The sequence below is a fragment of the Rhipicephalus sanguineus genome, chromosome 1, assembly GCF_013339695.2.
Source record: "Rhipicephalus sanguineus isolate Rsan-2018 chromosome 1, BIME_Rsan_1.4, whole genome shotgun sequence".
Classification (NCBI taxonomy): Eukaryota; Metazoa; Arthropoda; class Arachnida; order Ixodida; family Ixodidae; genus Rhipicephalus; species Rhipicephalus sanguineus.
The window spans coordinates 65604864-65620718 of NC_051176.1; the positions used below are offsets into that span (position 1 = coordinate 65604864).

The 15855-nt window shown below is 48.2% G+C and overlaps 1 protein-coding gene across 2 annotated transcripts in view; it reads right to left on the reverse strand.

Annotated features, from left to right (window-relative positions):
* The window catches only part of LOC119392405 (sorbin and SH3 domain-containing protein 2-like), a 231434-nt gene extending 216418 nt beyond the window's left edge, over window positions 1–15016 (reverse strand). Inside the window, exon 1 of one of the 2 annotated variants that reach the window (XM_049414573.1) lies at window positions 14904–15016. In XM_049414573.1, coding sequence (XP_049270530.1) covers window positions 14904–14945 — 42 coding nt within the window. In that variant the 5' untranslated portion in view covers window positions 14946–15016. The remainder of the gene's footprint in view (window positions 1–14903) is intronic. The other variant, XM_049414575.1, reaches the window with a different exon arrangement.
* Window positions 15017–15855: the final 839 nt, after the last annotated feature.

A 15855-nucleotide genomic window follows, 5' to 3' on the forward strand; every position in this document is an offset into this window, starting at 1 on the left:
GGATAGTCAAGCCGCTGAAAAACGTCTGAGATGTGCGTACCACCAACGCTAAATGCTATTTATAAATAGTTCGTCGTTAGCGTGGTGGCTGAGCAGCTAAACGCATCGCGCCACGGAGCAAGTAGTCGCAGGTTCGAATCCCCGGTCTCACTCGAACCGAAGTTTTCTTTATTGTTTCTTTATTTGCATCTAACTCGAATTTTCGCTCACGGAGAGCGCTGATTTTTCGCTCACAACCAAAGACGTCGCCGCCGTCCCTGACACCGACACCGGAATTTCTGCGAAACGAGCTCTTCAACGCTATCTCGTTAAAGCGACGACACAAGCGCACCCTAGAAACGGGAAGTTCATTGAAGAAGCAACACACATATCATGTACACATTAAGCACGTGGTAACGTTTCGCTCGCCTAAGAAACAATAGCTTTCCACACCAGACAAATTCTTGTGAAGGCACATGCGTCAAAACGTAAGGAAAAAAATCACACCATCTCCCGCTAAAGGGGACCATGAGGCGATGCGAAGCAGTGTTTCGGCATGTAGAGCCCGCGTTCTAAAGGTGGAGTGGTGAGGGGGAAAGGGGAGAAGAGAAGTGGAGAGGGGAAAGGAGTGGAGGAGGGGAAAGGGAATGGGGAAAGGGAAGGGGAGATGTGATGTGGAGAGGGGAGGGGAGAGGAGAAGGAGAGAGGGACGGGGGAGAGGAGAAGGGGAGAGGGGAAGTGGAGAGGGTTTGCGCATGCGCAGTAAGGGTGGTCACGCCGCACACCACCACCACCACCACTGGATTGAACTCCGCCATAAGATGCTTCACATCTAAAAAAGGTGGGGGGAGAGGACCAAAAGTGTTAGCGCAGAGTGTTGCGGAAATAGGAGTACTCCTTCTCTGTTATGGCTGACACAACCATCCTTATATCTCCTGATAGGAAAAGCTTCGATTAATTCACGAGCGGTTTTGTCTCGATGTCTAGATGGTCGCATGAACAAAAAATGGTGAGTTGCCGCGCGTGGTGCAATGCTGCGCCAAGCGTGCATCTTCCTTTGACGCTACCGCTCTTTTGTGCTCCCGCAAACCAACGTTCATGCATCGGCCAGTTTGGCTCACGTATACACGGGCTCATGACAGCGGTAACATGTGCTACACGACGCAGGTTGCACAATGAAGCAAAGGCGAGCTGTGTTTAACATGACACCCCTTTTTAGATGCCATCTTATGGCAGAGTTCAATCCGGTGGTGGTAGTGTGCGGCGTGACCATCTCTACTGCGCATGCGCATTCCCTCTCCACACACCTCTTCTCCACTCCACCTCTCCACTACCCCTCTCACTCTCCCCCTCTCCCCTCCCACACCCCATCTCGCGCGCCTCATTCTCTCCAGCGCAACGCTGCGATAAGCGCCAGCTCATGCGCGTCCCCTCCCTCTCTCTCTCCTCTCCTACGCTCCCCCCCTCTCGCGCGCTGTCGACCGCGTTCCCCGCTCGCCCTGTGAGAATTAACGGCCAGGCTATTGGCCTCGAGGCCCACCAATGGAAACGCCGGCGCCACCGTCGGCGTGACGTGCTTGGCAGGATCACGTGGTCTCAGCGGCCGCGTCGCCTGCTTGTGGCGCACTGCCGCGTGCTTTGAAAACGAGCTTAAAGTCCCACATGCGCTGCGGTCTGTTCGAATTCGGAAGTTTTCTCATTTTCTACTCAATTGAAACCATTGTAATAGAGTGGCTGCCTCCGAAGGCGACGAATATGGGGCTCTACCGCTCGGTGCCGCAATGCCGCGCTTACGCAAAGGAGCCCAGTGTCAGCCTGCACTGGTAACCGCGCGGGACAAGAAACAGCGTGAAGCATGGGTTGTAAAGCTAAGAACCGGCAAGTAGCCATCCGCTACGAGTCGTGTGTGCAACAAGCACTTCCGCGACGAAGACTTGTTACTGCGTCGGGCCTGCGATGTTCGGTGAGTAGCAGACAGCGCGCACTGAGACGATGGCTCGCGCGCGCTTCCCGCCGGCAAATGATGCTTATCTGCCACAGGATGGTAAAAGCGCTACCTTTTACCACGTGCGATGCCATCTCAGAACCCTCCAATGCGACCTCTTGATCGTCAGCCCCGTGCTCAGCGTAAAATCGGCTGCAGATGCGCAAGTCATTGTTTAGATACGTTAAATTAAAAAAACGCACAGGGTCCCTTATGCATTCGTTAAAGATGACTAGAAGGCGAAAGCCATCTTCTTCTTGTCAGTCGATATACTGATTCTCCCGCGCCCCCCTCCAAAAGCGTTCTGCGCCTAACGCGGTTTTGCACGGCCTCCACCAATCACGGAGGCAATGCAAAGCGACCATGACGTGTGAATACGTCATCATTTGACGTCACATTATATGACGTCATAATGACGCTAGATATTTTGGCGATCTGTGACATCATGATGACGTCATATGGTGACACCATCACGTGACGATTATTTTTTGCATCTGACGCCGCCGACGCGGGACGCCGACGGGCAACCTTCCCATTTGATGAGGCATGCATTGCTTCATAAGCTACATAAATTTTGCATTGCCTCCGTGATCGGCCCACCGGCCAACCCCATGTATTTTCTTGGAGCCTTATTTATTTACGTGGGAAAGATGGCACCCTGTTCGCATTAGACACGACACTGCTGCCAAAATTGCTGGGGTACTTGCCAAATAATTACTATCCTGTTTTGCGGCTGCTGGTTGCTGCAATAACTTCTATTTTATTCACTGCTATTTCAAGTTCACGTGGGTCCTAGTTCACAGCCGACGCTTGCAGAACAAGTCCGTCAAACGTTACTGTATTTTCTTTCTTTTCCTAGGCGTCGCATGCTACTACATGCTCGGTCTCGTAGACTGATTCTTCTTCCACCAGCAATCTCGAAGTGGTGAAGCTTTGGTCTATGAATTTGTTGATGACAGGGAGCGGCAAGTTCACTGGAATGCAAACGGAACGATAATTAAGGAGCATTAAAAAAAGGCGTCGCATTTGCTTACGTTTTGTGTGAGCACCAAACGAAACAAATGCGCTGAATAAAGAAACAGAAGCAGAGGCATTTGCGCGCTGAGAAGACCGATCAATATGCAGTGCGAGACAGCTTGTCAAATGACATTGAAACGTACCCGAATTTAGACCGAAAAAAAAATAAAAAACACTGAATCTTCGGGACGGCAGATCACAAAGTTGCCATGCGCACCGAAGCCGCAGTTGTAAGGAAATTGTTTTAGGGGCGAAGCTCCTTAAGGCGGCACCCGTTCGTCCCTCGTAGTCGTAGTCGTAGTGCGTAACCAGTCTTACGCTTTGACCTCCAAGGTGGTGCCGGTGGGAGATTTTTCCTGTGCTTTGTTGAACAATAAAAAATTCGCAGCGTTAGCTAAAAGCCGACTTCTTCTGTCTCTCATTCCCATTAGCAGCCATTCTTTACCTCCAAGGTAGTGCCTGGTGAGATTTCTCCTGTGCGTGATTAAACAATAAAAATTTTGTTCAAAACGCCGTTGATTGATAAAATAAACCAACGAAAGACGCCAGATGTTTTGTAAAAGCAAAACGAAAGAACGCCAGATGTTTCTAAAGCAAAACGAAAAGACGCCAGCCGGTTAACGAAAGACGCCAGATGTTTTCTAAAGCAACGGTTTTCTAAACAATGAAAATTCACAGCGTACATACAAAATTAAAGTGAGCTGCAAGTCGTCATAACTCATCGAACCTTTAGTATAAACACGCCCGATCTCACGTCGGTGATGATGTACTGGGCAGAATTCACGGAAGATTCACGGTTTACCGATGAACCTCCGCAGCTTCGCCCACTCATCATCATTCACTCCGTGGATATGCTGTGATTTTTTTTGAACTGCTCTGATAGCGTCCGCGCAACAGTAGTTTGTTTACTCACAAATTCTCATATTTTGCGGCCTAAAGTTCACAGCGCGGTGCCAAAACGCGCTCGTAGCAAAAGCGAAACCATCAGTACGAACATACATGAAGACGCTCATACATGCAGAGGCACCGTCAGTCGTCGCGAACCCGTGCGATTCGCTGGCTTGAGGCTTCTTTCTGTTATGCTCCGTTTGGTTATACAGGCAGTCTACTCTAACGAGATATTTCACATAGTTTGCACTCAGCGAGTGACTACCTTTCACGCAAGAAGTCGGTTCAGGGGTCTCCAACGCGGTGACAGCGTGCACATGAAGCGGGTGCTCGGTTTTCTGCAAAGAGACAGCGACTGTAGACTATCTTGTGCTTTCAGTTCGTCGAATATGATTATCTTGACATTAAAGAACACAGTTCATTTCGAAAGTGCTTACAGAAATGACCTGGAGGGCTTCCGCGAGGTGTTTTTGCAGAGCGCCGACAGCAAAACCTATGGGGAGCGCGCCGGCGGTATCCTGCCTAGCACGCAATCGAGGCGCGTCCGATAGAGGGCGACTCCGTAACTTCTCGAGGCCAATAGGGATGCGGCGCGACGACAGTGCCGCGCTGCGGCTCTGGAGAGAAGCTCTGGTGAAACTGGGGGCATGCGCGGCCGACTCAGCCTGTTTGTCGGCAGCGGGAACGCGCTCGCGTCCGCGCGTTCCTCAGTCGGTGCGGGGAACTGGGGCGCCGTGTCGGCAGCTTGGTCCGCTGAACCGAGAGGCTTGCTGTGCAAAGCTGCATTTCCGCGTTGGCAGAAGCGAACTCGCGGAAGCGACGTCCGAAGTATTGCTGGGTCGTGGGCTGCCACAACAGTGCAGACAACACCAAGACACGCGATTCACGTGTGAAACGGTATCGGTTCCCGGGCATGTCGCACGAGAAATAAAGGCGACAACCGTGGATCACCGCAGTAAGGAGAATCAAGTATGTCCTTGTTGATAGCACTGTCTCGCCTTCTGTTTTGGCTGTCTCAGTTCACCGCTTTCGTTCGTTTCGACTACCTGTATCATTACGTAACGCGGCGCATGCACGCAACGACTACAGTAATGATTACTCGCTGTCTTCTCGCAATGTGAAAGTCCAGTTACGGTTGTAGCTGAAAACACTCTGTGTTTTGATTCCCCGTGTTCGTGAGACCTACCCGTCGTTGTCGAACGTTCACACTAGCGTTATACCGCGGTTAGCGTTGCGCGGTTGGTTGAATTTAACTGAACTCAGCACATTGTCAGAAGTTCGGCGCCTGCACTTTACGCTTCGGGTAGGCTGCTTTATCACGTCGGAACGGACGTGTTCGTGCAGCAGGTTTTATACGCCGGTAAAGTCGATATCCGCATAAAAAGAGAGTGCAAGCATTACGCGAGAGCCGAAAAAATGAGGCGAGCAGTTCAACTTTCCTCGCAGTGGTTAAAGCTCAGCTAGCTCCCTCGCGTCTAAATCGGTGGGTGATGCTCCAGCGGTACGGAGGACTTGACTCTAACCTTCTCAGGCTTTTCTAGAACCATGGCTGTATAATTTCTTCTTTTCGCACGCCGCAAACGCTTGTTCACGAAAGTACACGGCTGCTGCTGCAAGCATGCCATATCAAAACAATAATCATATGCTTCATACTCCACAACGGACATTATTGATAGCGTGCACGGCTTCACTTCGCAGTTCATATGGACCATTACATATCTTCAACATGACAGAATGAGTCGTACATCGAGGTATACGTCCTACAGGGTGTTATCGCGACTCTGAAAATGCATTTCGCGTTGAGTCGGGCGTCGTTGTCGTCGATCGTCTGCTCTTCACTTTAAACGTGATTGACGAGACTTTATCCTTTTATCAAGTTCGCTTTTCGGAAGTGCCTGTCCAGCTCTGAGATCTTTTTGAAGCCGCGCTGCAGGCGGTAGAGTGTGAGGCGACGCGAATGTACCGCGAGAGCTCTGCTCGTGCGCGGAAGCGAACGGCGGCGCGGCGTCGAGAACGGAGAACGCGCGTTGCATGCTCCCAGTTTCTATTTTTCTGCCAGAAATGGCGCTGCCTGTCAAGAGCAGCAGCGCCACTAAGCGATGCTTGGGAAGACGCGCGTAGCGTTCCTCTTCGCGTTCCACGACGCGAGGTCGGTAGCATGCCCAACGAACGCCAACGGAACGCGATCGTGCAAGTGTTCCGGCTTCGCATCGCCTCATGGTCCCTTTTAGCGGGAGATGGTGGAATTTTTTCCTAGACACTTTGGGTTGGCTGCTATCTTTCTGCCTATTTTGCAACATATGTTCTGCAAGTACAAGCCACAAAAGTATGGCTGTTTTTGCGCAAGGAAATAACGAGGGAAGGGGTCCAGGGGTTAATGAACCGACTAGCCCAGCAACGTGTACTTCTAGAATACATTCTTCAGTTTAATTGGAGCCGAGAAAAGAACTTTTACATCGAAGCGATTGGCCAAATTTTTTATATTAGAAGAATCTACTGGTGGGCTAGTTGGTACATGCTTGTGTGTCTTCCCTTTGTCTTCGTTTCTTTGCGCTGCACACACTTATACTCGGCGACAACTTATCTTGGCATTGGAGCGAAGGCTACGGAGGCGGGGCATCCGCACATTTGTGTTACTACGCAAGTAGTTCGGCATCTTGCAGCCGATTTCAGTTCCAGTTTCGGTTTCGCTTGCTCGCATCGCTAGAGCGTTTAGCACAACGTCTGCATGCAGAATGGGAACATCAGTGTGCGTAGATGCATCTACTTACTGTACTGTATATTGTCACAGGGTTGTTACGTTGACGAAGGCAGCAGTGGGCGTGTCGAAGATGAAATTCTTTATTTGGCCGAACTTGTGGCCGGGAAACGAGTCAGTCAGAGCGTCGTCTGTCAATAATTCTGACAAGTGGTAAAGCGTGTCGGCTTTTATACATGTTCTGTCGAATGTTCCAGCATTATCGCTGGTGGCCACGTAATCTCTAGACTATTCGCGTACCGCGCGCAATCTTAACGTAAAGATCTAAAACAATCGTGACGCTTCCGGAACACCGCATCGTGGTTTGCGCGGAGCATTTAAACAGTCTTTGCGGGTGAAGTCCGAAGACAACAAAAAAAGACACATGGCAGTATGATGAACGCCGCCAAGCGCACACCGCAGCCTGAATACGGTGTTTCCTCGATTGTCACGCGATCACGATTGTGACGCGAGGGGCGACTTTAGTAGCAAAAATTTGGAGAAAAAGATCGCATTGTATTCGAATAATTACGGAATGCAAGTACCATGATGCCGCTGAATTGGGTTTAGATTTAAGGAGAGCTCACGCTTAATTAAAAAGAGGCTGACGCAGAATATTTTATCAAGCTTCGCTGGTCACACACCTTCATAGAGCGTAGTTTCTCGGCCGTAGGTATTTCATTGCGCATGAAGTAGCTGTGCACTTTGCGCCGCAATGCTGACAACGCAAACGTGTAATAGCGCAGCAGCTGCGTCTTGCCGGTGATGCGCTTCTCAGTTTGGCCCGAGAAATTCAGTTTCTTGCGCTTCGGGGAGGCAAGTTGGGCCCGCAGAGCTTCAGCCTTGATACGCTTAACTGTTCGCTCACTTACTCCGGTGAGCTCGGCGACAGTCCGGCACACTGCATTTGCAGACGAGTCACGCTGACGGCGCCTCACTCCAGCGATGACATTGCAGATAACTTGCGTGGTCTGGTTTGATAGCCACTTTCTGTCACATTTAGAGTACAGCTTCTTCGGAGAACGAAACGGCGAGTTTGCGGCCGCACACGGTTTAGGCCAACGGTTCAGGCGACATCGCAGACGCCATGTTTACTGAGACTCTGAGAGAGCAGGCGTGAGGAAAATGCGGTGCAGGCGTGAGGAAAACGTGGTGCTGTCCAAAAAATAAAGACAGAAACAAACTTGAAGTTTACAATAACATTTTTTCACGAATGGCTTCCCATACTCGTTCTCTTTTTATAACGAAGAAATCTTTATTTATTCGAGCTAGGTAACTTTTCGAATTAGAAAATAAATATAGGTACTATTTCATGGCGCGCGCGCATGCAGGCACTTTGGCTCTGTAGCTTCAACAGTGGTGCCAAGAAAAGTTGTCGCCGAGTATAGTATGTATGAACACATCTTTTAACCCGTGGGGCATCTTATGCATGTAGGGTATAACAGCTGGTTTTGATGTGCGCGCCTTTGCATTTTCTTTTTCCTGTGCCCCAAATATGATTTAACTTCTGGACTTTCTTGCGCATGACCATCTAAGGGAAACCCGCATCATTTAACCTTTGTAGTTGATTGCTGAAACTTCAGGATAACTTGACAACACTCTTGGTCTCCACCCCCTCCCTCTTTTTTTTTTCTTGTTTTAGGTTTGACGCATATGCCTTCACAAAATTTGTCTATTGTGAACAGTTATTCAGTTTCTTAGGCGAGAGAAACCTTACCACGTGCTTAATATGTAAATTATACAGTAGAACCCCGCTGTTACGTTCCTCACTGGTGCGTTTTCCCGGCTGTTACGTCGTTTTCCGCCGGTCCCGGCATAGCTCCCATAGGATACAATGTATTGGGATCCCCGCTGTTACGTCGTAACTGTCGGACCGTTCCCGTATGATACGTCGCGAAGTGCGCTCGGAGCCGACCGAGTGACTACCGAAGAGAGCGGCCATGGTGCATTTTCACGCAGCTTGGCCTGGTTTTACCGTAATATTAGCCGCATGAGAGGCGCAAGCAACAGGATCTTTCAATTGATGCAAACAAAAGCATGGCCTTCGAGATTCGCGTTGCAAAGATGGCGCCTATGACGTAATTGCTCGCGAAAGCAAGGCCTTCGAGATCGGCATTTACTATTGACAAAAGCACAGCCTTTGAGATTTGTATTGCACAAACATGGCGTCTATGACGTAATTGCTTGCGAAAGCAAGGCCTTCGAGATTGGCATTCACTTCTGCCATCACGTTGGCGTAGACTCATCATCATCGTTATTTGTCGGAGGACGGGAGGAGTTCAAGCGGTTCGAGCTGGTTGGAGCTCGCATGGTCGTGCGCGCGGTTCGCGGTTGGTCTCGCCGCGCTGGTCGTGATTGCGTGTGCTTAGTTCTTTCATGCTTACAGCTGTTGGTGTTAAAAAGATCACATACGTTGATTACATATCTGTGGATGAGGCCGTCCCCAGCTCCGCGTTTCTATCCATCGACTAGATCGCGGCTGAGCGCGCCAATTTTCGTGCTGCTCGTAAGCATTGAAATACAATTCTGTACCACTAAATATTTTGTCGTTTTTCCTGTTTTTCGGCTCTTACGTTTCCCGTCTCTTACGTTTACTTCTTACGGTCCCTTCAAAAACGTATCAGCGGGGTTCTACTGTATCTGAGTTGCTTCTTCAATAAACTTCCAGTTGCGAGTGTGCGTTTGTGTCCTTTTTCCCTGTCTCCTGGTGCGCTCCACTTTTTGCATTAAGATGAACGAATACGAACTAGCCCGAAAGGCTGTTTTACTCCTTTATCCAGGAATCAAGTATCTCCGCGTTCCACGACCCGTATTCACAAAGACGTCTTACCCCCCAAAAATTCGTAAGAGAATATTTCAGCCGGCCACTATGCGGGGCATATTATCTGCGAAGCTGGCTCACCAGTGGGAAAGTGCACTTGCGAAACAGAAGTTTTGTGCATTCGGCCTCTCTTTATCGCCTCAAAGTCCTTCCCGTATTATTTTCCTCTTAAAGACGGCTCCAGTCACCAGCCCGGCGCCGTGATAGCGTAAACGCAACTGCAGAAGGAATTTTTTAATACGAGCTCCGTTCTAGGTGTCTGGTATTTCGTATTTATATTATCGACTTACCGCTTCGTGTATCTTTTAACATAAAGCTATTCGCGGGCGACTGCGTAGTTTTCCGCAAAATTACTAACTTAACGACATTACTACCCTTCAAAATGATATTGATTCCATCTTTAAGTGGTGCACGACTTGGCAGATGGAATTAAATGCTGCGAAATGTGAGGTTTTGTGTGTTTCCCAAATATCCCCCACTACTTACTTACCTAACGATATTCCACTCGAGTCAGTAACCTGTTACAGTTACCTAGGCATCACCACTTCTTTAAACCTGGTCTCTACGCGTCCGCTCCGTTATTAGCAACGCCAATCGCATACTGGGTATATTCGCCGCAATCTCTCCTTAAACGGCTTATTTATAAGACACTAACCGGAGCAAACTATAATACGTCGCTGCGGTGTGGGGTCTCAGGTCCAGTAGATACAATAAGTGCCCTAGAATTAAGGCAAAGTAATTACGCTCGCTTCATTCTTCCTAATTACAGTCGCCAAGCAAGCATTTCCACCACAAAGCACTCGCTCGAGCTGCCGTACCTTGCTTCTCGTCGTAAGCTTTTCAGCCAGTGTTTATTTCAAATAATCTATCGTAATATTCCTACTCTTGGTGTCACGTTTTTGCCCCTTCTTACGTATCGGCTAGGATTGATCATTCTAGTAGAACTGGTGTTATGTCACGTTTAACCAAAATGTGCAACGATTCATTTGTACCCAGAACGTCTCTTCATTGGAACTGCCTTCTCGGATCTGTGGTCAACATCACCGATCATCGCCAGTTTTGTTCTCCGTTAGCTAACATTGTATGGGCAATGAAAACCGCGTTTTTACTCGCCCCTTCTTCCCTAAGGGTATTAAACAAACAAACAAACAAACAAACAAACAAACAAACAAACAAACAAACAAACAAACAAACAAACAAACAAACAAACAAACAAACAAACAAACACACGAAATCCTCTATGTGGACCTTACATTCAGTGTATATGCAAGGACTGGCCGTTGGAACACCGCGAAAGACATTGTAAGGGCTACGACGAACATTTGCTGCCGGATCACCCAGCTCCCAGGCACATCTCGCAGCAAACGTTTTTAAAGTATCGCCGCTTCACTAACCCAGCGCACTCAAGGAACGGAGCATTACGGTCTAAAGTCGCAACATAAACAGGTCCACGTGTTACTAAAAGTTGCACACAATGCACAGCGTTAAAAGGGTACGGGCGCTCGTGTCATGGACTGCTTACTTCGTCCCTTGTCTCTGCTCTGAATTTCTTTTTTAACCACTAATAGAATCCAACTAGCCCAATTCACAGTATAAGTGCACCTTCTAAAGGGCGTTTCATAGCATCGTCCCTTTGAAACGCACGTGTGTCGACTACATCAACTGTTGCCGTTCCATCATATCTTCGCAGGTCCTGCTGAATGCTCAAAAAAAAAAAAAAGACGGTCCTTTAATGCAACGCTATGGAGAGGCTGTCACCAGACACTTATTAAATTACCTGACGTTCTCAGTCGACTGCATTGTTCTCCGCCTCGAGCGGACGCTTTCACCTGCTCACTTAAAATTAGGGCACTGTTTTAGAGTTATATTTATGAAACGGCCTTTATCGTCCGATTCTTGTATTAGGCATACCAAGGCTGGTAAAGCGCTAAAGACGCGGACGATGAAGACTGTGAGAAAGAAAAAGCGTCTGTCTCAATCTCTTCACCGTCCGCGCCTTTTGCACTTCACCTGCCTTCGTATGTTACCATACCAACTAACTCGGCTACAGGCCCTATAGTTCCGTACTAGACGTTTTCCAGACCACAGAATGGTGTTACAAGCCGTTAAGCCCCTATTTATAGTGGTTAACAGCAGGTAAGGGTAGTAGGCACGCAGGCATACCTCAGATGGCGTGTTTTTTGATCGAATTGATCAACAGCATCCACCGTGTATGAATATTGTCACGTGGTTGTAACGGTGACGGATGCAGGAATCAAAGCGGTGAAGACTGAACTGTTTATTGGACGAACTTGCGCTCAGCAAGGCAAGTAATACTAGCAGTGATATGACAGCAGCGAGTAAATACACTATAGTCGTCGGTAATCTACCCTGCGGGTTAAACGCGTCGCCATTCGCCACTGTACATTCCAGCGTTATGTGCTCGCCTTAGTTCCACAACGAACTCAATCACCAGCCGTCGCGCGCTGAGTCTAATCAGAAAATTCGAAAACACGCAAGAAGGTTCCTCTGCGTACAGCTGTGGCCTGCAGCTAGCGATAACACGTGTGAGAGCGTTATCCAGTGAAAGCCTTTCACAGTTCACAGTTCAAAACAAAAACAAGAATGCGAGTTGCCAATATCGAGCGCGTGTTCGTCATGCTTCGCTCCGTTCTTGCGTCAGCAAAGATATGACTTGAAACCATGGTGTAAGAATATTCAGGTGTTGACGCGGCCAGAAAATGTTCGGTCGTCGGTCCGTTGAGCGGTGCGCCATCTAATGGCTTGAGGCGGAGAGCGCCCGCGAGTAGCCGAATCACGGTGGTGCTGCGTCATCGCCGCCGTGCTCGCCGTGCCCTCTCCTGTTGCTCTCTCGATTTCGCCCCTCGACGCCGCTTGGCGGATGCACATTATCCAGCAAAATGGCACAGAAAAATGCACGTTATCAGCAGCATGCGCGTTGCTATGGAGACGACTGCCCCGCTTTTCGTAGCGCCCTCCAAGTCATCTGATAAGAAACCGAACATTATCTGGACGCGCGTGGATTGCGGTTTCCCATGCGTTGGGGGAAGAGTGTCATCACCTGAGTATATTCTTACACCGTGCTTGAAACTTTGTCGGTGCCTGCAGCAATCTTATCACTCTGCTGACCGCCCCAACGGCAAATCAGTTCTGCGGGAGGTGAATCAGCATTCGCGTAACGAAGCTACAAAACTGGATAACACTTTTTGCCTTTTCATGACCTTCCCAGCGTTCATGCCTTCTTCAAATCACGACACATCCGTGAAAAACAAGTATGCTGTGTCTCGAAGTTAGTGTTTGGCGACCCCACGAACAAGTAAAAAAATCTGGGGTTAAAGCGTGCCAAATCCGCGACCTGTTTGTGAGCGACGCTGTGTAGTGGGCGTGCAAATTAATTTTGATCACTTGGGGTTTCCTTGGCGTCATCCTAAATCTAAGTACACGAGAGTTTGCATTTTTATTTCTTTTTTCCCATTTCGCCTCCAGTGAAAGGCGAAAGCCAAGGCCGGTACTGAACCCACGACTTGGGCTGCTGGACCACCCTGTCTTTTTTTCCATCTTTATTCATCCTAAATGCCCCGTACAGGCATTACATGGAGTGTGTGTGTGGGAGGGGGGGGGGGGATTGCTTCAACGTACAAAAAGCAAAATAACATTCGATGGCTACAAAAAACACGAGTAATAAGGTTAGCGCAATGCAAATTGGTACAAGAACAATTACAAACAAGAATTCAGCAAATACAGCATTAAGTTTCAACACTTTTGGATTGGCAAAAGAGCCTACAAAACATAAAAAAACTGAAGATTGTTGTCAGTCATTAGTTAAAATTTTTCTATGCTTGTTTTATGAGCCACTCACTTCGGAAGTTCAAAAGAAGGCAGGAGTCAGGGAAGATGGAAGCTTGCGATGAAAACTTCGTCAGCAGGGGGCGCGCTGAAGCCGACGTTTCGACAAGCGGACTTGTCTCATTCGAGGCTGCAACTGCTTCAAGGCTGCAACAAAAGCAGTTGCAGCGTTGAAGGAGACAAGTCCGCTTGTCGAAACGTCGGCTCCAGCACGCCCCCTGCTGACGAAGTTTTCATCACTTCGGAAGGTGATTCCATTCATTAATTGCGAAATGAAGAGATAAAAATAGGATATTATCGGTATTGAAAAAAGCAGTTTCAGCTTTGAATGTGTGGTCCATGCGAATAAATATTAATCTTGCTGCTTTCACATAAACGGCAGTTCGAGGATTGACGCCGTCATGTAGATTGTGGCAGTAAGGCACTATATTTTTTTATCTAATTTCTGAGTTTTAAGCACAAACTGATGCTTTGTATTGGTCGCAAGTTTGTAGGCGAACATGAACGGGCCGAGTATAAATAATGGGAAGCAATGTAAATGAATGACGTGACAAACGTGTGCACCATTAGAATGATATCAAACACAGCGAAAATCACAATTTAACGCGTTTATAACAACAAACTAGACAAGTTGGCCCATATTCGCAAAAACCTCTTCTGCTAGAATTGTTGATAAAAGTAAATTCCAACCACTCCTGTTGCTGGAGAAATCATTAGAGAATGTAGCTGGCCAATGACAAAGTGCTCTCACGAAAGAAAGAAGTTTGCGAATTAATTTCCTGAACTTATAAAGTTTTGCTTTCCTATGTACTGTTCTACATTGGCCGGCCACATTCGCTATTATTTTCTAATGATTTGCTTAAGAATTACGACTTGGTTAATGACAGTTGTAGCGTAAGAACCTCATTTTTAAAACTGCGTAATTACGAGCCCCATATTGCTGTAGCTAAGAAGCATTTTCATTCGTATGAATTGATTAATGTGTCACCGGTGCTTGCTCTAATGCACCGCGCTGTATGGCTTGCAAAGTGCATCGCAGAGTGTAAAACCACGCGAGCAAGAAGGCGGTTTGTTCTTGCACTGTTTTATACTCTACGATGAACCCTAATCCATCTGGCCCAAACTGCCGTCTTGTTACAAACGCAATGAAAGCTTTGTGAATGCGGGCGCATAGGGCCGCCCGGATTCAAATAGCTGTTCGTAAGACCAGGCACCAGCCAATAGTGACTATTTCTCACGAAGAAAAAAAGCTTTGAGAATTCAGTTCCTCGCCCACCGGCACTGTTACTGACCAGGCAAACCGCGACCACCACCTCTACGCGAGTCCGTACAAACTGTGGCAGGCATATATCCTCGCTTCACCTCTATCACACACCAAACTGATTTCTTAACTTCACGCTATTATCACCCACACACAGTCACACAAAACATAATGATCTAGAAGTGTTCTTGAAAGAAAATCCAGGAAAATCGAGATGCTAGACACGTCATTAGTAAAGTCATCTGGCCAATGGCAAATATCATTCAGCTTTGTTAGTCCGGCCCCTTAGTCCTGAACACGTCGAGAGGCGTTAAAATTTTTGATGTACATGCCATCCCACTCTCTCTCTTAACCTGTGCAGTGCACCGACCTTTTTCCTCGCAAACTGCGGCCTCCAGCAGAAGGACTTCATCGTGCCGACGACGATCGGAGACCACCCCGCGACTTTGATCTCCCAAACAGGAACCACGGGTCCAGCACACTGTAAACTCTCGCGCAGACAGCTCGAATCCCGCGGCTGGTGGCGGCTCGGGGAGCGATAGCCGCGGAGGAGAGGCGCAGTCGTCAAACGCTCAGTGCGACAACCCAACCCGAACTAAAGTCTCTCGCCGGCGACGCCGCCTCGCTCGAACCCGGGTTGACCATTCAAGGTCCTCCGTATCCACTGATCAAGTTATTACGCTAGAATTATTCGCGGATGACAATCAATCGTACTGTGAGACATATAACTGTCGAAGGTGGGGGCCAATGAAAAAAATATGCCTCGTTAATTTCCACTCTGTTTCCCCCTGAAAATTACGATTCCCACCAATAGAAGAACGATCAGGGCTATTCGAGTTGCCCAACCACGGGGCAGTCAACTACTCGCCAAGCTTTTATCTTCAACGACACCGCGGTGATGTCAGACTAGTTGGCTCGTAAAGCGTTTCTTTCTGAGTGGTAAAATGCTCTGAAAAAGATTGTTTCAGTTTCGGTGGACGGAATTTCAGAGGGACCGCTGCGGTAGCTCACTCTGCCGTGAAATGCGGTATCGTTCGTTCGATTCGCATGTGCACATTTGCATGTGCATTTTGCATTTGCATGTGCACATTTGTGTTCGATTCGCATGTGCACATTCCGTGCACATTTGGACGGGACAGAATGAATGCACGCCAGAGTGTTAAAAAGATAATAAAATCCAAGATCCATGTCATGTCCATTTTTTTCCCTATATAATACAACTGACGTGAGCCTAGTTCACGATGACATTGCGCGAAACATACGCCGTTGACCGATTTCGCACGGCCCAGGACGTCGTATCTTTGGTAATTGAAAATGATCAA